Source organism: Liolophura sinensis, chromosome 8 (assembly GCF_032854445.1).
Source record: "Liolophura sinensis isolate JHLJ2023 chromosome 8, CUHK_Ljap_v2, whole genome shotgun sequence".
Taxonomy (NCBI): domain Eukaryota; kingdom Metazoa; phylum Mollusca; class Polyplacophora; order Chitonida; family Chitonidae; genus Liolophura; species Liolophura sinensis.
Genome location: NC_088302.1, coordinates 45,229,438 through 45,252,001, shown reverse-complemented (window position 1 = coordinate 45,252,001; position 22,564 = coordinate 45,229,438). Strand labels below are relative to the sequence as shown.

Below are 22,564 nucleotides of genomic sequence, written 5' to 3'. Positions count from 1 at the left end.
GAAGGGCATCGGAGAAAAGTGACGACCTCTGTGACCCCTGACTGGCCGAGGTCTGGTGACGTCACTTTTAATGACGTCTGCATGGCGTACAACAGGAACAGCAAACAGGCGCTGAAGGAAGTCTCCTTTAGTGTCATTTCTGGACAAAGCATTGGGATTATTGGGAGGACAGGAGCTGGTAAGTTAAACAAAAAACAATCGTCATTGATAGCCTGATAGCTGGTATCTGGTGCAAATAACCAATGATATGTGATGGCTTGGTATTTTTTATTCAGTGCCCAACTCCTGGCATTTTTTTTGGTATTTTTACTCCTTGGTATTTTTTATTCAAGCTGCTCAAAACATATTTTAGTGTCAGTATATTAGCTAGTACGTGGTGTGCATGAAATAAAGGAAACAGTTTGTTCAAGGTCAGTGTTATATTTCTATGATATTTCCGAAAACGAAAATTTAACCAAAGGTGAAGACCAACGTGCAAATATCAATTACTGCCTTCCAAGAGTAAATAGAGTTAAAATGTATTGTGACAATTTAAATGAATCTTAACAATTCGCATATGGAGATTCAGCCAACAGTACACTTTCTCAATAACCTCTCCTAGTTAAGTTTCGACCACCATTAATATTGTATAACCTGTGTACTAATTTTATAGGCAAGTCCTCGTTAGGGACAGCTCTCTTCCGGTTGGTTGAGTTGTCCTCTGGCAGCATTCTTATTGACGGGGTTGACATCGCCCAGCTCAGCTTACACCAGCTCAGATCGAGGCTCTCCGTGATTCCACAGGATCCGGTACTGTTTGCTGGGTCTCTCAGGTACTGTTCATGCTACGATGCAGATAGGAATAAGGTGGAGATTAATAATGTGTTTCCACTGTTCAAAATCACCCTAGTATAATCTGTTGTTTTTTTTTTTTTGGTTTTTTTTGGGGGGGAGGTGTCGTCCACAATCAGCTGTCTGTAAAATCACTCATATTTGCTATCAAAATTGCCTCAATTTAAAACGCCACAAGCTCTACACATCGATATACTGGACGTCCATATTTTTGCAAAGAGGATGCAGTTAGATTGCTTTTCTCTACGCCTGTTAACTAGAACGCAAAAATAGTGGCTTAATTTGACCTCCCCATCTTACACCCCTTAATAGGCGGAACCTTAATCCTATGAAGAATTGTACAGATGAAGACATCTGGACGGCCTTGAAAAAATCACAGCTGAAAGAGAAGGCAAGTCAATGTCAATCGTGTACACGCAATACACTGACCAGAACAAATAACCTATGTGCCTTAACCGTACGATCTTTGTTTTGTACATAATGAAGCACATATAGGGCCTCTATTCTTCGATACCAGTCAGCATATTTTATAAAGATTTTCGGCGTATTCCAACATTTCAAGTGTTATGAAATAGTATTAAAAGTCAGTCAGGTTTCTGTTTAGCACTCTTCCCTATATATCTGAGCGGTGTGGTAAAGGTTTGGTGTTACCGGCAGGTTTATCATCTACCTGGACAGCTGCTGTATTACGTGGAGAATAACGGAACGAATTTCTCTGTGGGAGAACGGCAGCTGCTGTGTATGACGAGAGCTCTCCTCAGGAAAACTCCGGTAAGACAAATATAGTCTACCACTTCCGGTTAAGGTACTTTAACAACGTAGTTACGGATTAATTTCGATCTTAATTATTTAGCGATAACTTGATCGCAGGATGACAAGGTTTATTTTAAAACCAGCTGTCCTTTATTCACACTTCCAAGCATACATTCCTACTGTAAAGGTTGTTGCAAAGCACCTTAGAATTTCAGACCCAGTCTACAGTTTATGATTAATGAATCGACCAATCAGTCAAATTCCTATGAACATCCAATGGTCGCTAATAAATAACGAAATCAACGAACAAGTTCAGTTGAAGTTCAAATATATATTTCAGATAAGGAAACATCAAATCTTCATATAAGGTCATATAAGTGCAGTTGTACCACGCGATGAATGGCTTAGTTAACCCACAGTTGAACCATGGGAGATAGCACACAGAAAGTCATATATCCTTGTTTAAAGTGTGTAACTGCATGTACAGTATCGCATATATTCGAGATAAAATCCAATACGGCATATACAATGTAGGCACCTTTATTGTTGATATCCCAAGATGTTAACAGGAAGCCAGTCTGATTATATGTGCCAAGTATGCATCTCAGCCAGTATTTATAGGCATGCAAATCAAGTCACGCAATGGCGTTTAATAAATCAACGTATGGTGCAATCGTGACGAAATTGGCAACACAAGAACTACTTATGTAAACATTGACAAATTCTAGGAATATGAGAAGACACCGGGTGGATCTTCCTGCGGTGCAAAGGGACCTTTTATACAAGGATTAAAGTACCCTGATAACATAGAGTTTGCACCTTGTGATTAGCTTCAAATTTACACTCAACAGTACATCAATCCATAGTTAAAGAAGAGCGTAATGATACCAAACGCTCTGAGCGTCTAATGATACTTAACGGTTATTTAATATGATACGCCGAAAGTAATAAAGGGTTTCAGTGCTGTTGCACACATGTATGACCTGTTAAAATGTTCCCGCTATCCGAAGGACCACGCAATTTCCAAAAATAATGTTCCTACACAAAGTTATACAAGTAGCACCTAGCTTTATCTGCATGAAATACAATGAAACAACAACAACCAAAATTACATTATGTTACTGAGCAAAAACGAGAACATTACAACGCAGCAAAACGTCAAAGGATTGCTAAAATACTTTACAAGTCTAGTCGCATGACTAACAGAGTTGCCGAAGGAAAACATGACCCAAGGTATGGGAAACTACATCATAATAAACACCTGTTCAGTCCAAGTCATGTCAACATTCATGTGAAATAACTAACTATGCATGCATTTAGGTACATTTGTGGTTTACAACAGCAACAAAAAATACATTCCACAACATTTAAAGTCGGAGAGAGTGAATTTCTCCAGATCTACTGTCCTCTTCCTGAAAAATGGTCTGCAGTAATATTTTGAGGAAGTGCCGTCATTTGCATAGGATGGCCTTGTTTTTAGATGGGACTAGTGGGGACGACATTGATGTTATTAGATTACACGGCTTGGGTTGCCCTTAATGCCAGATTGCACTGCTTACGATGCCCATGATGTCGGATCATACTGCTTATAATGTCCTTGATGTCGGATCGTGCTGCTTATGATGTCCTTGATGTTGTCAAATCGTTCTTGATGGTGTGAGGTCGTAATGCTCAGGGTGTTCCTGATGTTAGATCGTACGGCTTATAATGTGCTTGATATTTTCAGATTTGCACCTCTTAGGATGTTGTTTGATTGCACTGTCTAGGATATCCTTAATGTTAGATGGCGTGACTTAGGTGACCCCATTGTTTAGGATGAACTTACCTCTTACGATGCCCTTAGTGTTGTCAGTTTGAACTGTTTAGAATGACAGTGATTTATTTAGTTGAGTGGTGTTTTATGCTGTAATCTAGAGTATTTCACTTTTACGAATGCGGCCAACATTTTGGTGTGAGAAAATCGGGCAGAGGCCGGGGGAAACCCACGACCATCCGGAGATTGTTGGTAGACCTTCCCGTGTGCGACCGTATATCTTTGTTGTTGTCGGATCGAGCTGATGTGTTTGAAGCCCTTGGCATAAAACAACACATAAATTTAACGATCTGTAAAACTCCTGTAAAAACACCTGCATTGAATGAACTTGAATAAACAAAACTGACTCAGTCCTTGTAAACTGCCCTTGTGGCTTGATATGCATTTTAAAGTCAATGGATACGATCACAAAGAAGTAGAATTGAACTTAATACGGGAGTACAATTCACTGTATCTTTTTTTCATGAATTGTAAACTATAATGTGAATGTAATACTTTACGTTAGAGTCTCTAACCAAGCACACAACATAATGCTTTAACTAAATCAGCACATAAACACACTTCACACAGTCCATTGATAGTAGTTATTGGAATCGCACTGGTTTCCGAATCACACGTCCAGAACGAATATCAGTTTGATTGCCTAAGAATTGTTGTTGGGAGGGTAGACTGAACTTCTCTCGCTCGGGTCCTAGTTGTCTCAGGACAGAACGAGTATCAGTTTGATTGCCTAAGAATCGTTGTTAGGAGGGTAGACTGGACTTCTCTTGTTCGGGTCATAGTTGTCTCAGGACAGAACGAGTATCAGTTTGATTGCCTAAGAATTGTTGTTTGGAGGGTAGACTGAACTTCTCTCGTTCGGGTCATAGTTGTCTCAGGACAGAACGAGTATCAGTTTGATTGCCTAAGAATTGTTGTTGGGAGGGTAGACTGGACTTCTCTCGCTCGGGTCCTAGCTGTCTCAGGACTGATGGAAAGGCTTTTATACTCTGTCTGTAGTTTAACTCCTGATAAAATTATCTCAGGTACTGGTTCATTAATCGGTTTCAAGTGTTTACGGTTACGATGCAGAGTATTTCCGTTTGGAGTGCGCACTATATATGACCGTGGAGACTTGTGCTGAGATAGAACACGTGCTGGTTCCCATTTCCCATGGCGCTGGAAGCTTGCTGCAGAGTCTGGCTGCGGAATAGTCAAAATCTCAGACCCTCTGTTATGGTGAAATTTTTGTTTCGCCTGGTTTGTTTTCAGCCTTTCTGTCATCCCTTCATGGAGTTCTGGTTGAAGTAAATCTGTGGAAATTGGGAATGTAGTTTCCAGCCTGCAGTTCATGAGTAAGTGTGCGGGGGACAGATTGACATTTTCCAGTGGAGTATTTCTGTAGGCGAGAAGAAGTTTGTGACCCATTGTCAGAGACAACTTGATCTGGAATGCCATGGCGGGCAAATATGTGACTGAGATGACGGATGGTGTTGCATGCAGAAAGATTCTCCAATTGTTCATACTCTGGAGATTTGGAATAATAGTGCACACATACAACATATGTTTTTGCTCTGCTTTTCGAATAAGTCGACACCAACTTTAGATCAAGTCTGTCCGAGAATTCTGTAGAGATGAGTGGTTGTTTGGGGTTACTCTTCTTTTTGATGTCTGCTACAGACAGCACACGATGTGTCTTTGTCTTCAATTTGTGATGACAGTACAGCACATCTCGAGCACGCTATTTACATATAAGACCGCCTAGGTGAGACTCATGGATCTTGTTCAACATTTCTGATCGCAATATTTTGGGCTCAATGAAACGAGATCTTTTGATATTAATCCATCATTCAGTGTGATGCCGTCACGGAAGGAGAAATATTCACGAATGCTGCTGGGCACGCCCTTCTTGTCAAGTGGCCAACCTTTGGCTTACCCATGTCCTGAAGCCGTTACACGTCTGGGTCATTGGCCTTTTCTGCCTGCATCTGTTTGTGCTTACTTTCAGAGACAGATAAGTGCATTAACTGGGCTTACGTCCATATCAGGATCAAGTAGACCTGCTGGAACCTCGTCCAAGGAGGCTCGGCTCAAAGCATCAGCAATGTGTATTTCCTTGCCTGGCTTGTACTTGATGTTGAGGTCATACCTCTGTAATTTCATGACCATTTTCTGTAGTCGCAATGACACGTTTTGGAGAGGATTGACAAATGTCTGCTCTAGAGGTTTGTGGTATGACTCAACATTGATATATCGTCCATACAAATATTGGTGAACTTTGTACAACCATACACTACAGCCCAACATTCCTTTTTCAATCTGTGCGTACCTCATTTTTGATGTTAACGCACACGAACTTTACGCAACAGATTTACCCTCTTGCAGAATTGCCGCTCTAGTCTACTAAAACTGACGTCTACCGTCAAAGCCACTGGTTTGTTCAAGTCATGGAACTGAAGCACAGGGGCAGTTATGACTAATTCCTTCATTTTCTGGAAACTGTCCTCTTGTGCTTGGTTCCAGTGCCACTTAACATCCTTAAGGTCTAATTGAGGTTAGGGTGCTGTAACATCGATAGATTTGGCATACATTTAGCCAAATACTGTATGAATTCAAGAAAACGTCTAACATCAGTTACATTTTGAGGATTTGAGGCATCCGTGAGAGATATCGCACATGTAATATACATTACAGTTGTGAGATGGGGTGGTCTAAAAAGTTATTGATGATGTCAGATCGTTCTCTATATAATGATATTAATGTTGTCAGATTGTTCTGTTGGACGAGGCCACGGCAAGTGTAGACACAGAAACCGACTCCAAGATCCAGCTGATGTTGAAAGATGCCTTCTGTGATAGGACCGTGCTCATTATTGCACATCGCCTCAATACTGTGCAACACTGCGACAAGATACTCGTCATGGACGAAGGCACGGTAGGACTGGTTCCTTGTTCATAAATTTACACAAATCCCGTTAAGCTTTACTATAGCACGTTAGTCTTTGTTTGTGGTATCTGTCAATGTGATGTCTATCAACAATGGCCCTTCGAATGATCCTTGATAATCAACAATACTACATGTAGTACATTTCCAAAGGTGTTGAAAATATAATTATATGAAAAGTGTAGTTTCAAGATCACATTAAAGCATAGTTTGTGTTCCTGATAAGATACAAAATGTTTTTCATTTATCTCTGTAAAAAGTTACACTGACGTCATACCACATATAATATTCCACGTATCTATACCTAATTTCCACTGATCACAGGTGCGTGAATTCGACTGTCCTGATAATTTGATGAATCAGCGTGGATCACTGTACAAGGCTATGCTGAGTGGAAACAGTGTTGAGTAGACAGGAGACGACAGCTGAAGGAGTGCGACGGCCTGTTGCCATGTTTTTGTATTTCTTTATTTGGAAATTGACTGTGCATTAAATATTAAGCATCAAGACATCAGTCATCTCTGCATTTATAAAGATCAGGTTATTTTATGGTCAGCGTGTCATGGAATCATTCATCGGTGTCATCAGAGAAATGATGAACACTGAGGTAGATAAGTTTCATGTTACATATTCTATATTCAAGCTTTGTCAGATTTAACTATCATTTTAGCATGAAAACAATGGAAAGAATTAGGCCCTCTGGACACTTAGTGAAGCAGAAGAATCTCGTGTTATGCAGGCATACAATATAATAGACTTCACTTCAGATAAGAACATTTAATGGTTGTTGTGTAAATGGGACAATAATAGTAAAAGAATCACAACTAAATCACAACGCTTGTCCTGTTTTGGCTTACTGTTCAAAGATGAGATTTTTGGTCTTTATTCATCAGAAATGAAGACTTCATACGACCAGCAATACAGTCACAATGATTTTCTTACATTTCGTATACATGTATATGGGAGAGCGTCATGTTTACGACCATGTCTGAGTTGATGTTTTCATATCAGGCCAATGATATTGCTCTGTCCTTCAAACTATGCACTGCACCTCATCTGCTTCTTATGTTCGGTCAGGGGCAATAACCAGTTGACTCAACAGACGTATTGGGCGTATGGAGGTATAATTTCTTTCTAATAACATGCATTTACTGTTTTGAGTCACGTTTTGATTTCTGAGCTAAAAGAAATCTTATTAGGTATATGGTTACCTCTAACTGTGTTTGCTCATATCAGAGATAATCAGTTAGCGTTAAAGGGTTTAAGCAAATGTCCACAAATCTCAAACCCCGGGGTATTTTAGTAGGCTATCCTTAAAGGGAAAAACAGAATGGTTGTATCGAAAGTTTTCTTCTGTTAATATATAGGCGCTTTTTGCAGCAACGTACCATGAGTGAAATTTGGTGATAAGTGTCCAGATGTCGGAAAGCCATATGACAATTTATCTTGTCTGTAGGTTATTGGGTCGGAATGCTAATACCCGCTAATACGTCAAGATAATCAAGTCAGCCCAGTTCATAACTGGAAAAGCGGAATCTCACAGAATATAAGTCTGCTCAGTGTTTCCAAAAGCAGTCGACCGTTGCGGTCACTGTGATGTCAAATCCAGCTCCTGGTAGCTTCCTCTCCTGTCATACGCGGGAAGGTCTGTCAGTAACCTGGGGATGCTCTGTCTGCTTTCCTCCCAATCTAATAAGCAAATAAAGGCTTTGGGGAATTTTAGAAAATAGCGATACTCCATACTCAGCATTTACGATGCGACATTATTTCACAATATGTGACCTATTATATATACGCAATAGGCATGACTTAAACGAACAAGGAATTAGGGAAGGAGACTTTCGGAACTGCTCAGTGACCTTTTCCTCCTTTCCCAGCAATAGAAGGAGTTCAGTATTGCAGAAATGTCAAATGATATCTTTAAGAGCATTGGTATTTCCTTTGTTGATTCCACAGAATTTCAAGACTTCTTTATGTTAATATTATAGGGCCTATACTCAATCCTGGATGAAAGGCAATGACCTTTCTGTACAACAGTAAGTTGCGTCCTTGACTCCAGTGCAGCTGTTGAGCTATTATCTACGCACTGGCGAGAAATTGGAACAATAATTTAACCTTGAAGAATTAAGAGTCGCAGCGAAACCAGCGCTTTAGCTATCTGGGCCATTGAGTATTGCCTTCAATATCCATATAGAACAAAACAGTTTAGCGTTATAGTTATCTCAGCCAATATAATCCTTACAACGCACAAGGCGCTAGCTCAGCGTAATGCGGTCCCTGTGAATTCAGGCCCAGCTCATGCTAGCTTCTTATCCGGCCGTACATGGGAAGGTCTGCCAGCAACCTGTGGATGGTTGTGGTGTTTCCCCCGGGCTCTGCCCGGTTTCTTCCCACCATAATGCTGGCCACCGTCGATTAAGTGAAATATTCTTGAGCACGGCGTAAAACACCAATCAAATAAATAAACAAATAAATACAACTCACAAGGAGTATGGCTGGGATAAAATGTCCGCGGACTACCACAGATTCTCGGACACTGTGTCCATATTTACTTAGAAGAGAATTTTACTCATTGTAAAACTTATGACACTTAGGGCGAATGCGTTTTCGCGATAACTGTATAATAACTTGTTACGTGGGTTGAAATCGTCGCATAACACACAGGAGGCATTTTAATAAAAAAAAAATACACAAGGCGATAATATCTATTTGTGATGTCTATACGTAGAGTGAAGGCGTTTGATTCGCCTTCATGTACCTTGAAGCGTAAGTGTTTCTTTTCAGTCATAACTTGGGGCGTTGATGTGAAAGGCTTTCCGATGCTCGCTTCCATATATCTATACTTCGCACCACTTAGGGAATCAGTGCATAACAAATACAAGTCCCCGTTACCGTTAGTGAAATCTAGAGGTAGATTGTACCAATGCTGAGTTCTAAATAACCCATAAATAACAAAGCCAGTGAAAGATATTTACCCACTTTGACTGGATTTAATAAAAATACTTTTAATACAATTTTAATTTAAGTTTTGACATTGTTGATTATCCTTTCTTGGATAGCAATATACTGAAGACGATTTCAGTTGACGTTAACTAATGTTTATACAATAACTGGGCCAGGGATATTCCATCAAACGCGTTGTTTCTTATTGTATTGAATGTATCTGCCTACTCTGCTACTGTAGATACATTCGATAATATTGTAAAAGATCGCCACTTTTTTTCTCAAGTAAAGGGGTATTTCTCTTAAACCAGACAATTGAGATTTACCAAAATACTAGATGACCAAAATGTACAAAACACTGTATAGGGCCACAGTTATAGTTCTTTGAAGAATTGGCAAATGGTGTTCTCCTATTAGCAGACCTTTATTCATCATAAGCAAAGATTTTGAAAAATAATTTTTAAAAAAACTTCTTAGAGCCCTCTCCTTTACATCCTAAGGTTATATAGACGTATCCCTATATGTGAAAGAAGCAGTGAAAGTAATATATATCCCAATTCACATGAATTTAAGGAGAGAACTTATTCTCCAGATGGCACTTTACATATTGATAAAAATCCATTATATATAAATAGCAATATCCATATAAACTTATCCTACATGTACTAGTAGCCACACATTCTACAGTGCGTTAACATTGACGATGGAAAAATTTATTTATTTATTTGATTGGGGGTTTACGTTATATTCAAGAATATAACTTAGACATTCACTTAGAACCCGGGGTAACCCAATGGCCACCCGCAGGCTGCTGCCAGAACTTCTCCATTGCGACCGGAGAGAAATCTAATACGAAAGCTGGACTTCAACTCACAACGACCGCGTTATTGAGAGGCAACAAGTTCTCTGAAGTCTATGAGTTGTATGCATAACGTAAGATTTATCTACAACAGACATGCGTAACCCGTGCCCCTTTATCAAACTATATATATGGCAGGAGCAGATAACGCAAATTGTGTTATCAGAGAACAGTGATAAAAACACGTGGACTGGTGTCGTTTGTAGTAGTTCCTTTCACTTCATTGCAGTCATTCCGTCAGATTATCATATCATTCTTTTTAGGTAAGTATGTTTCTCAACATTATTATGTTTAGCTCGTACCTATCACTAAGAAGCTTTCACCTATAGATGGAATGTGTCCGTTGAAATTTAATTTTGAAGTACAGTTTGAAGTACTTGGACGTAAATATTGAGTATTTCGAATCTCTGGCGTTTTGCTTCATGTGGAGCATTTTCCTGCGCCAAAGCAACTTGGTATTTGCCCACAAAACTCTTCGCAAAGGAAACAGCGTATAAAACAATCGACTACACTGAATAGGTCCCGATTCGTTTAATCGGGAAAGTTTCCCATTGAGTTCTTAACCTTAACCACTGAGTCCGCTTAACCTTGTAATGATTACAGTGGTATTACTCAAATGTTGTGATGTCATCAAGTTAAAAAAAATAGTAATATGAAAAACCATACAAAGTGACAAGGAATCAGTCAAACAAAGAACTAAAAAACGTGCAAACAGCTATAAATTAGGATGGAGTTATGGAAAAACAAACAGTCAACAAGTTTTAAAGATGAAAAGTTGACTTAAAAAAGCAAGCCAGAGTCGACAATTTTGAAAAGACTTCACCTGCAGGAAGGTAAACATGTAGCGCAATTTACCTGTTGAATAAAGGATGGTCACAATGTCTAATGATATTATAACTGAGTTCAAACCCTAACTGAGACAAATTGACAACAGGCGGACTTCACCGCTAAAGGGTGACCCTTTGCTAGCTATCACACTATTGTCGCTTTTCTGTCTTTGTTCCTCGTGCTCACACACATTGACGAAGTCTGATTTTGGTTGCATTACCATGTGGACATAAAACTGCTTATACAGGGTTTCAAAATACATTTTGAATGGGCTTATTTTCGGAACGTTTTTGTAGATATGTTAGTCCAGTGACTGTAAGCGTTACTGTTGGTCTTAAACACTCATTCAAAAGACTCCATTTAAGGTATTTCCAAGAGTTTGATGGCGCGCTAATGAGGATAGATGATCGACTGCATCATTTGGCCATCGATTTCCACCATCGCTACGGCCTTTCTCGTAATTAGGGGAGGGAAGGGGGGGGGGGGGAATTAGTCATGCTGCGAAGCGATGCTTCATGGAATGTGTATGAGAGAAGAATTCAACAGTTTTCAAGGATGCAGAGCTTTCCAGGTCGATTACAAATATAGGTTTCTCAGTTGAGGTTTGACTGTACGGTTCATAATATCATATTGACGTAACGAAATCTGAATGCTTATTTAGCCCTTAAATGGGCTGCCACTGAAAAACCCACAACATCTCAGACAAACGGTATACTGGATATTATACCTTTTGGAATAACAACTAATAGTAAAAGCATTATATTCTTGCTTTGTTTTAGATCTTATAAAATAGATCTTATAACTTGGACTTCGAAGCATTTTCTGTTGTAGGCTTGGCCATGTTGTTGCAGCTAGCGTGTCTTTCGTTCCTCATTGGCTGCAGCTTTGCAGCTTCACACAGCGCCCCCACCAACATTGAGTGTCATCAATATCTTATCTAGGAGGAGTAACGCGTCCTCTACACTTACCTTGTAATAAGCATTTATATATCCATTTATAACACAGAAGTTTGACCATTTGGTGAATAAGATGTCGTTAGATGTAACCAGCAGCTTTTTTTCTCGTCTTTCCGGGTCTGTCAGCAACCTGTGGATGGTCGTGGGTTTCCAGAGGGCACTGCCCGGTTTCCTCCCACCATAATGCTGGTCGCCGTCGTATAAGTGAGATATTCTTGAGTGCGGCGTAAAACACCAATCAAATAAATAAACAAATCGTCTTCCGGGTAAAGCCGAGGACTGTGCTCTAAATGCAAAGATTTCTATCATGTAGGTTTCGTGGGTATTTGGACATATCATGTAAAAGACCCTTTAAAATGTACTGGACACTGGGTTCATGAAATACTCCCAAATATAATGCAAGCTCGTGCTGTTGCTGAAAAAACTCCATATGCATGCAAATGAATCTTCAAACTCAGTTTTCGGGCCACTGTATCAAATCTACTGTAACTTCTGTTTTCAGACCACTGTACCAATCTACTGTAAATTCAGTTTTCGGAGCACTGTACCAAATATAATATAAACCTAGTTTTCGGAGCACTGTACCAAATCTAATACAAACTCAGTTTTCGGACCACTGTACCAAAACCACTACAAAGACATAGTTTTCTGCACAGGGTCTACAGCCAATGTCGGAAAGGGAGTAGCAGTTGATGACGGGGGCATATTCATGTTGTTGGAGCGGATCCTACAACTTTGTAAAACGCCAAAGAATTTGGGATCTGGTGGCGGTAAGTATACGTGTATTTACTAAAATGTATGACAAAAGTAAACACAAGGGCAGTTACGGCTTGAATAAAAGTGCCAGCAAGGCAGCTAGAAGATCATCAAATTCCTGTTAAACACTAATCAACAATAACAACGTTCAACACATTGATGTATATTGCCTTGTAATTGGCTGTCTTCCAAGCAGGATAACATAGTATCCAGTTCAACCTACACTCAGAAGTCAATTCTTTTCCTGACAGTGCTCTCTTTCTATGTTGTAATGAATATCTTTTGAGCAGATGGATTCATCCTGACTTTGGATGGTACAGGTCAACACGTACAAGCTGTTCACAGGATAGGAAAAGAAGTACGTTCCGGAACTTAACGTAAACTAATGTCAGAGTTCACGCAAAGTCCAATTTTTCACAATTCCCAAACTTTCATTAGAATTGTGAAATAACGACAGACACACACCTTCAGTTAAGAGTTTCATTTTAATTTATCAAATATCTGTCGGTTAATTTTCAGAGTGTTTCTGCTCTGAATTGTAAATACCGATCAGTGGTTATTTTAAGTCAGAAATTCAGACTATGTTGACATGTTCTGCTTTCAACCCAATGTTATCTTGTATCGACAGTGATTAAAAGTTGATTTTTGATTCTTCACCATTTGCATAGTCTCACATTTGCCTTTCTTGTGCCAAGCAGTTTAAATTTGTCCCGCTCCATGAAGCTGTGAAATAACGCACTGGAAAACCTGTAAAGATACAAACAATTGCGAATTTAGTATTGGTCATTTAAATTGCTTTTAAGCGCTTAATTCAATCGTATTTAATTATTGAATTTACCCCTTTATCCATTTGCCGATCTTTTTATTTTTTTTTTTTTTTGTTTTGTTTGCCAGGTCAATGCCATTAAGACAAGAACTGTGGGTGGCCATAAACAAATCCTGATCTCTGGTGATTTTGGTGTGGCTGTGTACAGTGACGGCTTCGCTAAAAAGATCTGGAGTCAGGGTAAGTCTATTTAGGTTTATCAGGATTTTGTGACCACAAGTCCAAACCACAGAAAGTCACGTATACACGTCCTGAGAACCGTTATCAGAAAGCACCATTTCATTTCCTTGACGTAACGATGTGTATAACAATTATCATGATGATGTTTTCTTTACATTTAGAATGATATATATTGGCCCCTAATATGATCTTGCTTTGCATTAGTCCTGTAGCAGTACCCGGTAGTCAGTCCGTTAGTCCGTCAGTCCCTCAAACTTTTTTCATAGTGGTTTATGGTATTGTTTTGAAGCTTTGTTCATGGTTTTACTATGAATAAATCTTTCATTTTCGACCAATTCATGACCGATTTTGTCCTGTTTTGGGCCTTGACATAGATGTTATTCGGACGGTTTAAAGCAGTATGGGACAAGGCGTCCAACAGCAATAATTTCAGAATGATTGTTTTTGTCTGACATTTTCCCTCACACTGTCATGTATGAGGAAAAATGTTATTTAAGTCGTTATTTCCTTGCTTTACAACAATTCTCTGGGAATTTGCTTTGCATGTAGAATCTGTCATGCTTTTGAGTGCATCAAAAACCATGTTGTGGCAGAGTAAGAGCTGTGTAGTAAATCTCTTCCAGCATTGGCGATCCTGCATGCTTGTCCTTCACACACTCTGTTAACTTCTGATATGAGCAGCGCGCGTATATGTGGATTTGATGTATGGCCAAGATAAAAAAAAATCAAGTCTAAGTCTAAGTCTAAGTCTAAGAAATGTCTGGCAGGTGGTGGGTGGTCAGCTCGTTGTGTATAACAACGAAGTTGAGTCCGTAAATGTACAATACTTTAGGCAAAACACTATCAAGGTCACTTAGAACAAGATAATTAAGCACAGAGAGTAAAACCAGAGCAGCGACGACAGTGCGACAGTGTGGCCAAATGGTCACTCGTAAGATGTAAAATACGGTCTCTTGTCAATTTACCCCACTTAGGGTTTTATTCTAACCGTTCATGTAAATGCATAAATAGGTAGTAAATTACACGCCCCCTCGAACCATGATCTAAGCAGAATCAGGTTTAAAAAAATGCACTGATGTTAATTGCAATTTGTTAGACATTACTTGTCGAGAATAGCTGTGTTATCTTCACAGTTAACGTACAATTATATTAAACCATGCAAAGGGGCCAGGTCTTGGGGATGTTTAGACCACCAACGGAATCTTGGTTTATGCAGGTATACAATAAGACACACAGCACAGAGAGAAAAACAAGAGCAGCGACGACAGTGTTATAGCTGGAAAATGGTCATTCGTAACCGGTGAATACGGCCTCTTGTCAATTTACCTCACTTAGGATTTTATTCTAACTGTTCATATAACATAAATAATGACAAATTACACGCCCCCTAGCACCATGGCTTAAGCAGAATTAGGTAAAAAAAATGCAGTGATGTTGATTTCAATTTATTAGATATCACTGGTGTAGAATTACTCAAAATACTGTGTTGTCATCACATTTAACATACAGTAACATAGCAATTTAGCGTTTAACAATAGGGATGCAAGTGATTAGGTTTGTATTTAATTGTCAATTGTCTTATATCCACTGCTGGAATGCGTGGTCATTTAATTTGCTGAGTTAATGCATGTGATTAAGATGGTGGTCTCTGTATCAGTAAATCAATCATTACTGTTAAGTTGTTTACTCACTAATGCACGGCATAACATGTTATAGTTCCTGACTGTCTCTAATGGGTTTACAGACTCTGTTGACTGCAGCAAGTACCACTGTCGGATAGACATGGCTACGGACGGAACCGTGGCGATCTTGACTCTCTCCAACGAGTACCTGTACGTTTGGACTCTCACGGAAAACAGCTGGGCTCGAAGAGTGTCCACGCAGGCGGACATCACTTCGGGGACGTGGCTATCGACCCCCAACACAAAACGGTACCGTATAACCTTGAAAATCTACAGTAGCTGGTTTATATCCTGACTTGCCACGTGCAGTTCTCGCTAACACGGTTAAATGTGCGGATAATAAATGTGCCAAAATAGTGGCATGTGACAGGCACGTAGTTGACCGTCAACGTCTTAGCCAAACGTTTTCATTAGCATTTCAATGGAAAACGTTCATCGTTGTTTCATAACTTCCTCATGCAGCATCCTGTCATAAATGGTGATATATAAGGCTGTATCTGGTCATTACTAAATTCCCCACGTGTATATTTAAGGGGCCCTTACATATCCTTTTTTAAGCAAGTCACAAGACTATGTATAGATTGACAGAGGTATTACTTATGGATAACAACTCCTGGATTTATTGTGACTATATAGTTCGCATTTCTGTATTAATTTCATAATAACGACTAACCTTTGTATGAATCGCTTTGCAAATTCATTCAGCTCGAATATAGCGCTTTCCTCATGCCCCCAATGAACAGCAGAAAGTTAACTCTTTTCTGCAATCTATTTTAAGCAATGAAAACAAATTTCCTGTGTTTTTCAGATTATTTACGGTTACTTCATTCAAAATCATCCACACCACGTCCCTGTCCAAGTTCCTTGTATGGTAGCTCTGGACTATGCATTGGCCCATGAAAAATGGAAGGATTATTGCGTGTCTGGTAAGCCATACATATTAAATAATTTGATATGAAGTTTAAAAATGGTCACACGTTCTCGGTGAAAATCGACAGTTTACCTCAGGGATTTATTCTAATTATTCATATAAATACTTAAACATTAGTAACTTACACCAATCCCTAGACGGCACTAATCAAATACACTGTTGAGGTCATATTTAGTAAACAATCATATGAAAACAATGCATGGGGACCAAGCCTCGGAGACTTCAATGGGTCATATTAAATAATGCCTCCTTATAGAGAAATGGATGGATTACCGGATGCCTAGAATGTTGTATCGAAATGGGAAAATTATATGCGTTTTGTACTTACAAGAGTACGGTCAGGTCAAATAAGTTTCCTGAAGTCAGAGTACCTGGAATAAATCACCGCTTTTTGTAAGGTACCTCCTGACTAAAAACCGCAGTCGAATCATCATCAATTGATCAATCAGTCTATTAATTTATTCTGTACATATTTAAATCAATGTTAATTGATACCAGAAATCTCATATATTAGGAGGATTAGATGCCCGCCGTTTCTCTTTGGTACACTATACCAAACTGATATACATGTAATTAACCAAAGTTTGTTTTCTGTCAGCAAACCACCGATGGCCTTGGGTTTCCTGTGTGCTTTGAAAGGTTTCATCCTACCAAAATGCTAGCAGCCGTCTTATAAGTGAAGTATTTTTGAATACGGTGTGAAACACGGATTAAATAAATAAATAACAAATCAGAGCTTGTAGCATAGTGATTGGCGAACACGAGAGAAAAACTACGAGATTTGAATATCGATGTCAAATTTTAATCTTTGTGTCAAGGTGTGGTTTTAATAAGTTTCTGTGTTTAGAACAGTATTTAAAATAAAGCTGTCAGCTATATTAAATGCTGGCAGAAAGAGGAACAGTCGAGAGAATTTTTTGAGTTTAAACGCCACATACAATGGCAGTATTTCAACCAGTCCATAATAATTACAAATTGTAGGCACCCAACACAGAATTATTATTAGACGTGTAATTTATTCTATATTCAAAAAACAGATCCAAGCCAAACTAAAGGTGTGTCTTGAAAGTGATCTACTGCTTATGATCAGATGAGCAGTTTTACACTATTTTTATACATACACGCTCTTTGCCCTGGTTGGGATAAAATATATCAATGTGTGCCTTTTCTTGTTGAAGCTCAGAAAAAAACAATGTAGTCTGGGATTGTTTACAAAAGATGTTTGGTAATTTTATGCTGTGGTCTTCCCTAGTCACGTGCTGTAGTTTCCTCTGAGCTCCTCCATGGTTTTATCGACCTATTCAGTCTGACCGCCGTCATTTAAAGCCGTAACCAACGGGTGCGATTTATCGATTCGACGAATTTGATCTGTCGCATTCATTTAGTATAAAGGCTATTTTTCACCATTTGTGAAATTACACAAAGCGTTGCTGGATAAAATGTTAAAAAACGTTGAATGATATCCCGTGAAAGAGCAGCTGAGTAACGAAGAACTTATTATGTATATAGATTTTGTCTTCTCATTTTTTAGGTGAGGAAGATACGACACACAAAACATGGCGGACAGCAGAGTGCAGAGATTGTATTACAATGACCACGACAAGAAGCTGTATATGAGCGGTTACACGGACGGAGGAAACAGCATCTTCCGGATCCAGCCTACTGAGATCCAGAAAAAACCATGGCAGTCTTCACGGGTACGTGATCCTCATATAGGTGTCTTTGAACACGTGTAGGTCATACTAATACAGGTGTTTTCACGGGTGGGCGATACTTGTGTACATGAAGGTGTCTTCACGGATAGGTGATCTTCATGTAGGTGTCTTAACATTTGGGTGTAAATGATCCTCCTAGATGTTTCTTAATGGGTAAGTAATCCTCATATGGCTGTTTTTACGAGTGGGTAATTCTCATATAGGCCTCTTCACGGGTACTTGATACTCATGTAGGCCTGTTTACGGGTAAATGATCCTCATAAAGGTGTCTTCACGTGTAAGCGATCCTCATAGATGTTTCTTGTCTATGTAAGTAATCCTCATATGGGTCTTTTCGCGAGTGAGTGATCCTCATATAAACCTCTTCACGGGTAAATAATCCGTGAATAATACTCACATAAGTATCTTTGGTAATCATCATAAAGACGTCTTTGACCACGTGTAGGTGATAGTCAGAAGGATGTCTTCACGGGTAGGTTGTATTTGTATTCACGATTGCGACAGTGTGAACACAGAAAATTTCGACTGACCAACCGGGTGTCTTCTGCAGCGTAACAACTTGGGCGTCTATGTTAGCAAAAGCTAATTTGTGATAAAATAATGAAGTCAAATACTCTTTTTACCTTGTTCTCTGTTTTCAACTTCACAGGCTGAAGCCAGTCCACCATGATATTCAGCCAGGCTATGATAAGTACACGCAAACGTACGGGATGCATGGAGCACATTCCCTCACATTCTTGGGCCGATACAACCCAGAACATGGTGCATTGGAGAGAAGCTCTTTCTTTCTGGCCAGGTAACTGCTGTCTTATAATGCGATACAGAGGTTGTAAATACTGATTAAAAGTACTTTAAAATTCCTATGCGTTCATTTCATTTGTTAACCAATGTTCGTGTAATTCTATCCTTCGCGGCAGATCTTTTGTTAAGGCTTACAACGTTGAATCATTCTTATATGCTGTTGCAGCGCTGTTGTATCGGTAAGGTGGCTACACAAAGAAAGATAGTTTAAAGTGGAACGCGTTTAGAACGAAAAGGATTCACCGATTGCATGTAACCGATTGATCTGTCAGTCATCACATTGTCGTGGTTGCTCTGATGTTACTCTCCATGCTGTATAGTATGTTATGTTGTCCCATAGGTTGAGCAGTGGTTCTGGAAACAGTGTAAGTACACAGAGCATTGCTGCTGGGAAGGACGGGGTAGTCGTGGCTGCACAAACGTCTGTAGCTTCTATAGAACATAGAGATTCCCTGAGTGTCAATGGGCACAAGGTCGCTGACTATGGTGGCAACGATGCCGTATTACTGGGTAAGTCCTTTCTTTCGGAGGATTTTAATATTATACTGTCCAACAGATGAGAAATTTTCACAATATAATACCACCCTCCCCATCATTGATATTTTTCATGTATTGGGACCTATGGTGCTACTTTGGGTTCAGGTCAAAGGGTCAGCTAAGGCATGTGCTATTTTAGGGGTTGCAATGGCGAAATTCTCCACCAGTGTAGTATTATCCATAATCAAGTCACATTCCATTATTTCGACATATATCCAATCTAGGTAAAAAGACCTGGGCAGTTTTCAGGTAATGTATTCTTAAACAGGCCATATACACCCGAGATTTTCTTAGCAATATTCGCTGATCAAACCATTTTTTTTTTCTAGTTACCGAACAAAGAGTACCGGTAGCTCAAATTATTGCTTTTCAGAAGATATCATACTCACCTGTAGGCTACTATTTATAGTGTTAAAATGATTCTTAGGTTTGAAAAATTTACAATGCATTATAAATTTCACGAACGTTTGACAGTTTGTGAAGGATAATGCGTGGACAGACGAGGTTAATATTTTGTGAAAGGTATTATTAGTTATTACAGAATAATAGCAAAAAAAATCGATTGGACCGAAGCTGACCGATCTTTTGCCTCAAATCTCGGGCACAGCCTACATGGCATTGAAATATCTAATATATCTGTAATCCTTGTCAAACTGAGGAAAAAAATGGAAAAGTGGAGGTAAGTTTCTCCAGTCAGTCTTATAATGATAACACTATTCAAGTTTTCATGATCATTACCTTAGCTATAAAACGAACGATTTGAGAAAGAACGTTGTATACATAAAAACATTCACCAAGGTATAATCGAAGATATTTCCGATTTGTCATTCTCACCAGGCCTTCCTTCCGGTTTTGACCGTCGTCTAGTTTGGAATGTCTTCACCAAGACATCGGGGAAGGCAGGGTCGGACGAAGTAGCTGTGAACACAGTCAATGGGAAAACGGTTGCTGTTCTGCTGGCCCACGCAGAGGTAAATATTACTGAATCTCTTAAGTCGTTCGGGTTTTCAAGATTTCAAAAACTGCAAAGGTATAACCTCTTCAAAGAATTGCCCAGCCGTTAAATTTTGAATGGAGAATTAAAAAAACGGTTTTCCACATTCGAACCTCAGGCAAGGTAGGCCTATGAGCTGTCTGTTTGAAGGATCAACTGATATATCCACTGAATATAGAGTATCCTCATGTTTGGTGTTTGACTCCATAGTTCAGAAAATATCGATCAGAGTTTATATGTGGTCATCTTAGAGGCTGCTTTTTAGCTTACAATGCTTGAAGGCGCTATCTTTTAATTTATTCCACTTAATGACGTCCTCTGTAATGTTTATGTCATTTGTGATTTTCGTTATCACTTACAATTATTCTATATTCTTGTTTTTCAGTCGGCCGAGTTTTACACCTTTAATGCCATCTCCGGCACCCATCATGTCTCCGGCCACTCTGGTAATCAGTACGCCATCATTGTGGCGCCTATTAACTCATAGTGATATGACGATATGATCTGTTCTTTATCTGTTTAAATCTGTTAAAAGAAAATATGCTTCCATCCAGTGATCTTTTTGCTCTTTTTATTCACGCCAGTTTTATCCCCAACTTCGTAGTAGTTTTCCTGGCCATTACTCTTGGCGAAGAATATTCTTTCCACAAGGCAACTTTATCCATTCATGCAAGGTGTCTGTCTAACAAAGTCAGCTTTAGTTAAAGGAATTCAAAAGAACTGTGGTTGAGCGTCCGCTTCGGGAGAGGTAGATCTGTGGTCAATCCTGGGTCAAATGACACTTAAGACTTCCTCGCTTGGCGTTTAGCATGAAGGGAACAGTGCAACGACTGGTTGACCCGTATCAGTATAGTGGCTCGGACGGGGCAACTTACTTGCCTTCGGTAAGGTGTCTCAGTGAAGCAGCACTAGATAAAAGAGCGGTGGAAATCCGTCCTGCAACAAGGGGGCACATTACATGCACTCTAAGGATTCCTTCGTCGTCATATGACTCAAAAATTGTTAAGTACGACGTTAAACCCCAAGCACTCACTCACTCATTCATTTACTCAAAAGAACTGGATGTCCAGTACGCTCCTCTGGAAGACTATTCACGCTCAGATTATTTTTCTTCTTCTCTGACAACTGTTATTTTTGGGGTTTTTTTCCATTTGCGAAAAAACTGTGTGTCACAGCTGTTAACTTTCTACACATGTTCATTACCAAATCGATTGGGCTACCTGCTGGAGTATAAAACTTACCCATCTCTGACCCAATTCTTGGCCTTATTGAAGCAGTATGGAAATCTACAACAAACTTCTTCTCCAGAACCGCTGATCCGATTGCATTTAAAATTGTTATGCATTTACAAGACTATTGAGGGTATCAGGATTGAAAATTTTATGCAAATCGATCTAGAAATGTGGTAGCTCGTTATTGGCCATTTTAGTCACGTGATGACCTGTGGTTGAATTTTGAAGAAATATGAGATGTAGTTTGGCTGCTGAAGACAACCGTGGTTTTAGTTTTTTCCTACGGTGTATAGTTTTTCTTTAAATTGCAATTAAAGCTCACCCCAGGGTCATTTGATGTTTGGATGAAATTTCACCTGCAAATTTGAAATGGATCGCCGTACCTGTATTGCACAAAAACGTTTTGTTTGGTGTGCAAGTTGTACTGTAACTGACCAAGGAAATAAGCTTTAAAGTAGGTCAAGTATAAAAACTGCTTAAAATGATTATATAAACCGAATGTCTAGTAGGTCTACTGCTTAGCGTATACCTGCTGGAGTATAAAACTTTACCCATCTGTGACCCACTTTTGGGCAAGATTGGAGAAAAATCTTGCCAGAATCTCCAGAACCGCTGATTCGAAAGCATCGAAAATTGATATGCATGTACAAGACTACTGAGGGTATCAGGATTGAAAATGTTATGGAAGTCGGTCAAGAAATGTGTAAGCTCGCTATTGGTCGTTTTAGTCACGTGATGACATGTGTTTGAAGTTTGCAAAAACAAGATAGCAGTATGATTTAGTTTGGCCAGCTGAATACAACCATGGTTTCAGTTTTCTTTTCTACGATGTATAGTTTTTCTTTAAATTGCGGATATAGTTCATTTTAGTGACATTTTCAAATGTCAGGTGACCGGACACCGTAATAGCCATGAAGCTCAAAATTGGTCAGCAGATCGTTCAACTACAGTTCTCATTTTTGACTGTAGGGCCGCAGAGCTATGGCTGATAGTTTTGCCATTAAA

The 22,564-nt window shown here is 39.3% G+C and overlaps 2 protein-coding genes across 2 annotated transcripts; both read left to right on the top strand.

Moving 5' to 3' along the window:
• Nucleotides 1-81: 81 nt before the first annotated feature.
• Nucleotides 82-16,280, top strand: LOC135473584 (ATP-binding cassette sub-family C member 12-like). The gene is made up of 11 exons (XM_064753442.1): nucleotides 82-178; nucleotides 653-812; nucleotides 1,144-1,222; nucleotides 1,489-1,602; nucleotides 6,146-6,310; nucleotides 7,331-7,391; nucleotides 12,562-12,675; nucleotides 12,952-13,019; nucleotides 13,556-13,667; nucleotides 15,412-15,598; nucleotides 16,158-16,280. The coding sequence occupies exons 1-11, from the start codon at nucleotides 82-84 to the stop codon at nucleotides 16,222-16,224; spliced, it is 1,224 nt and encodes a 407-aa protein (XP_064609512.1). The 3' UTR covers nucleotides 16,225-16,280.
• A 1,536-nt stretch (nucleotides 16,281-17,816) lies between these two features.
• LOC135472118 (uncharacterized) lies at nucleotides 17,817-20,873 on the top strand. The gene is made up of 5 exons (XM_064751477.1): nucleotides 17,817-17,977; nucleotides 18,645-18,791; nucleotides 19,137-19,306; nucleotides 20,171-20,304; nucleotides 20,713-20,873. Exons 2-5 carry the CDS (start codon nucleotides 18,706-18,708, stop codon nucleotides 20,812-20,814), a joined length of 492 nt encoding a protein of 163 aa, XP_064607547.1. The 5' UTR covers nucleotides 17,817-17,977; nucleotides 18,645-18,705; the 3' UTR covers nucleotides 20,815-20,873.
• The last annotated feature ends 1,691 nt before the right edge of the window (nucleotides 20,874-22,564 follow it).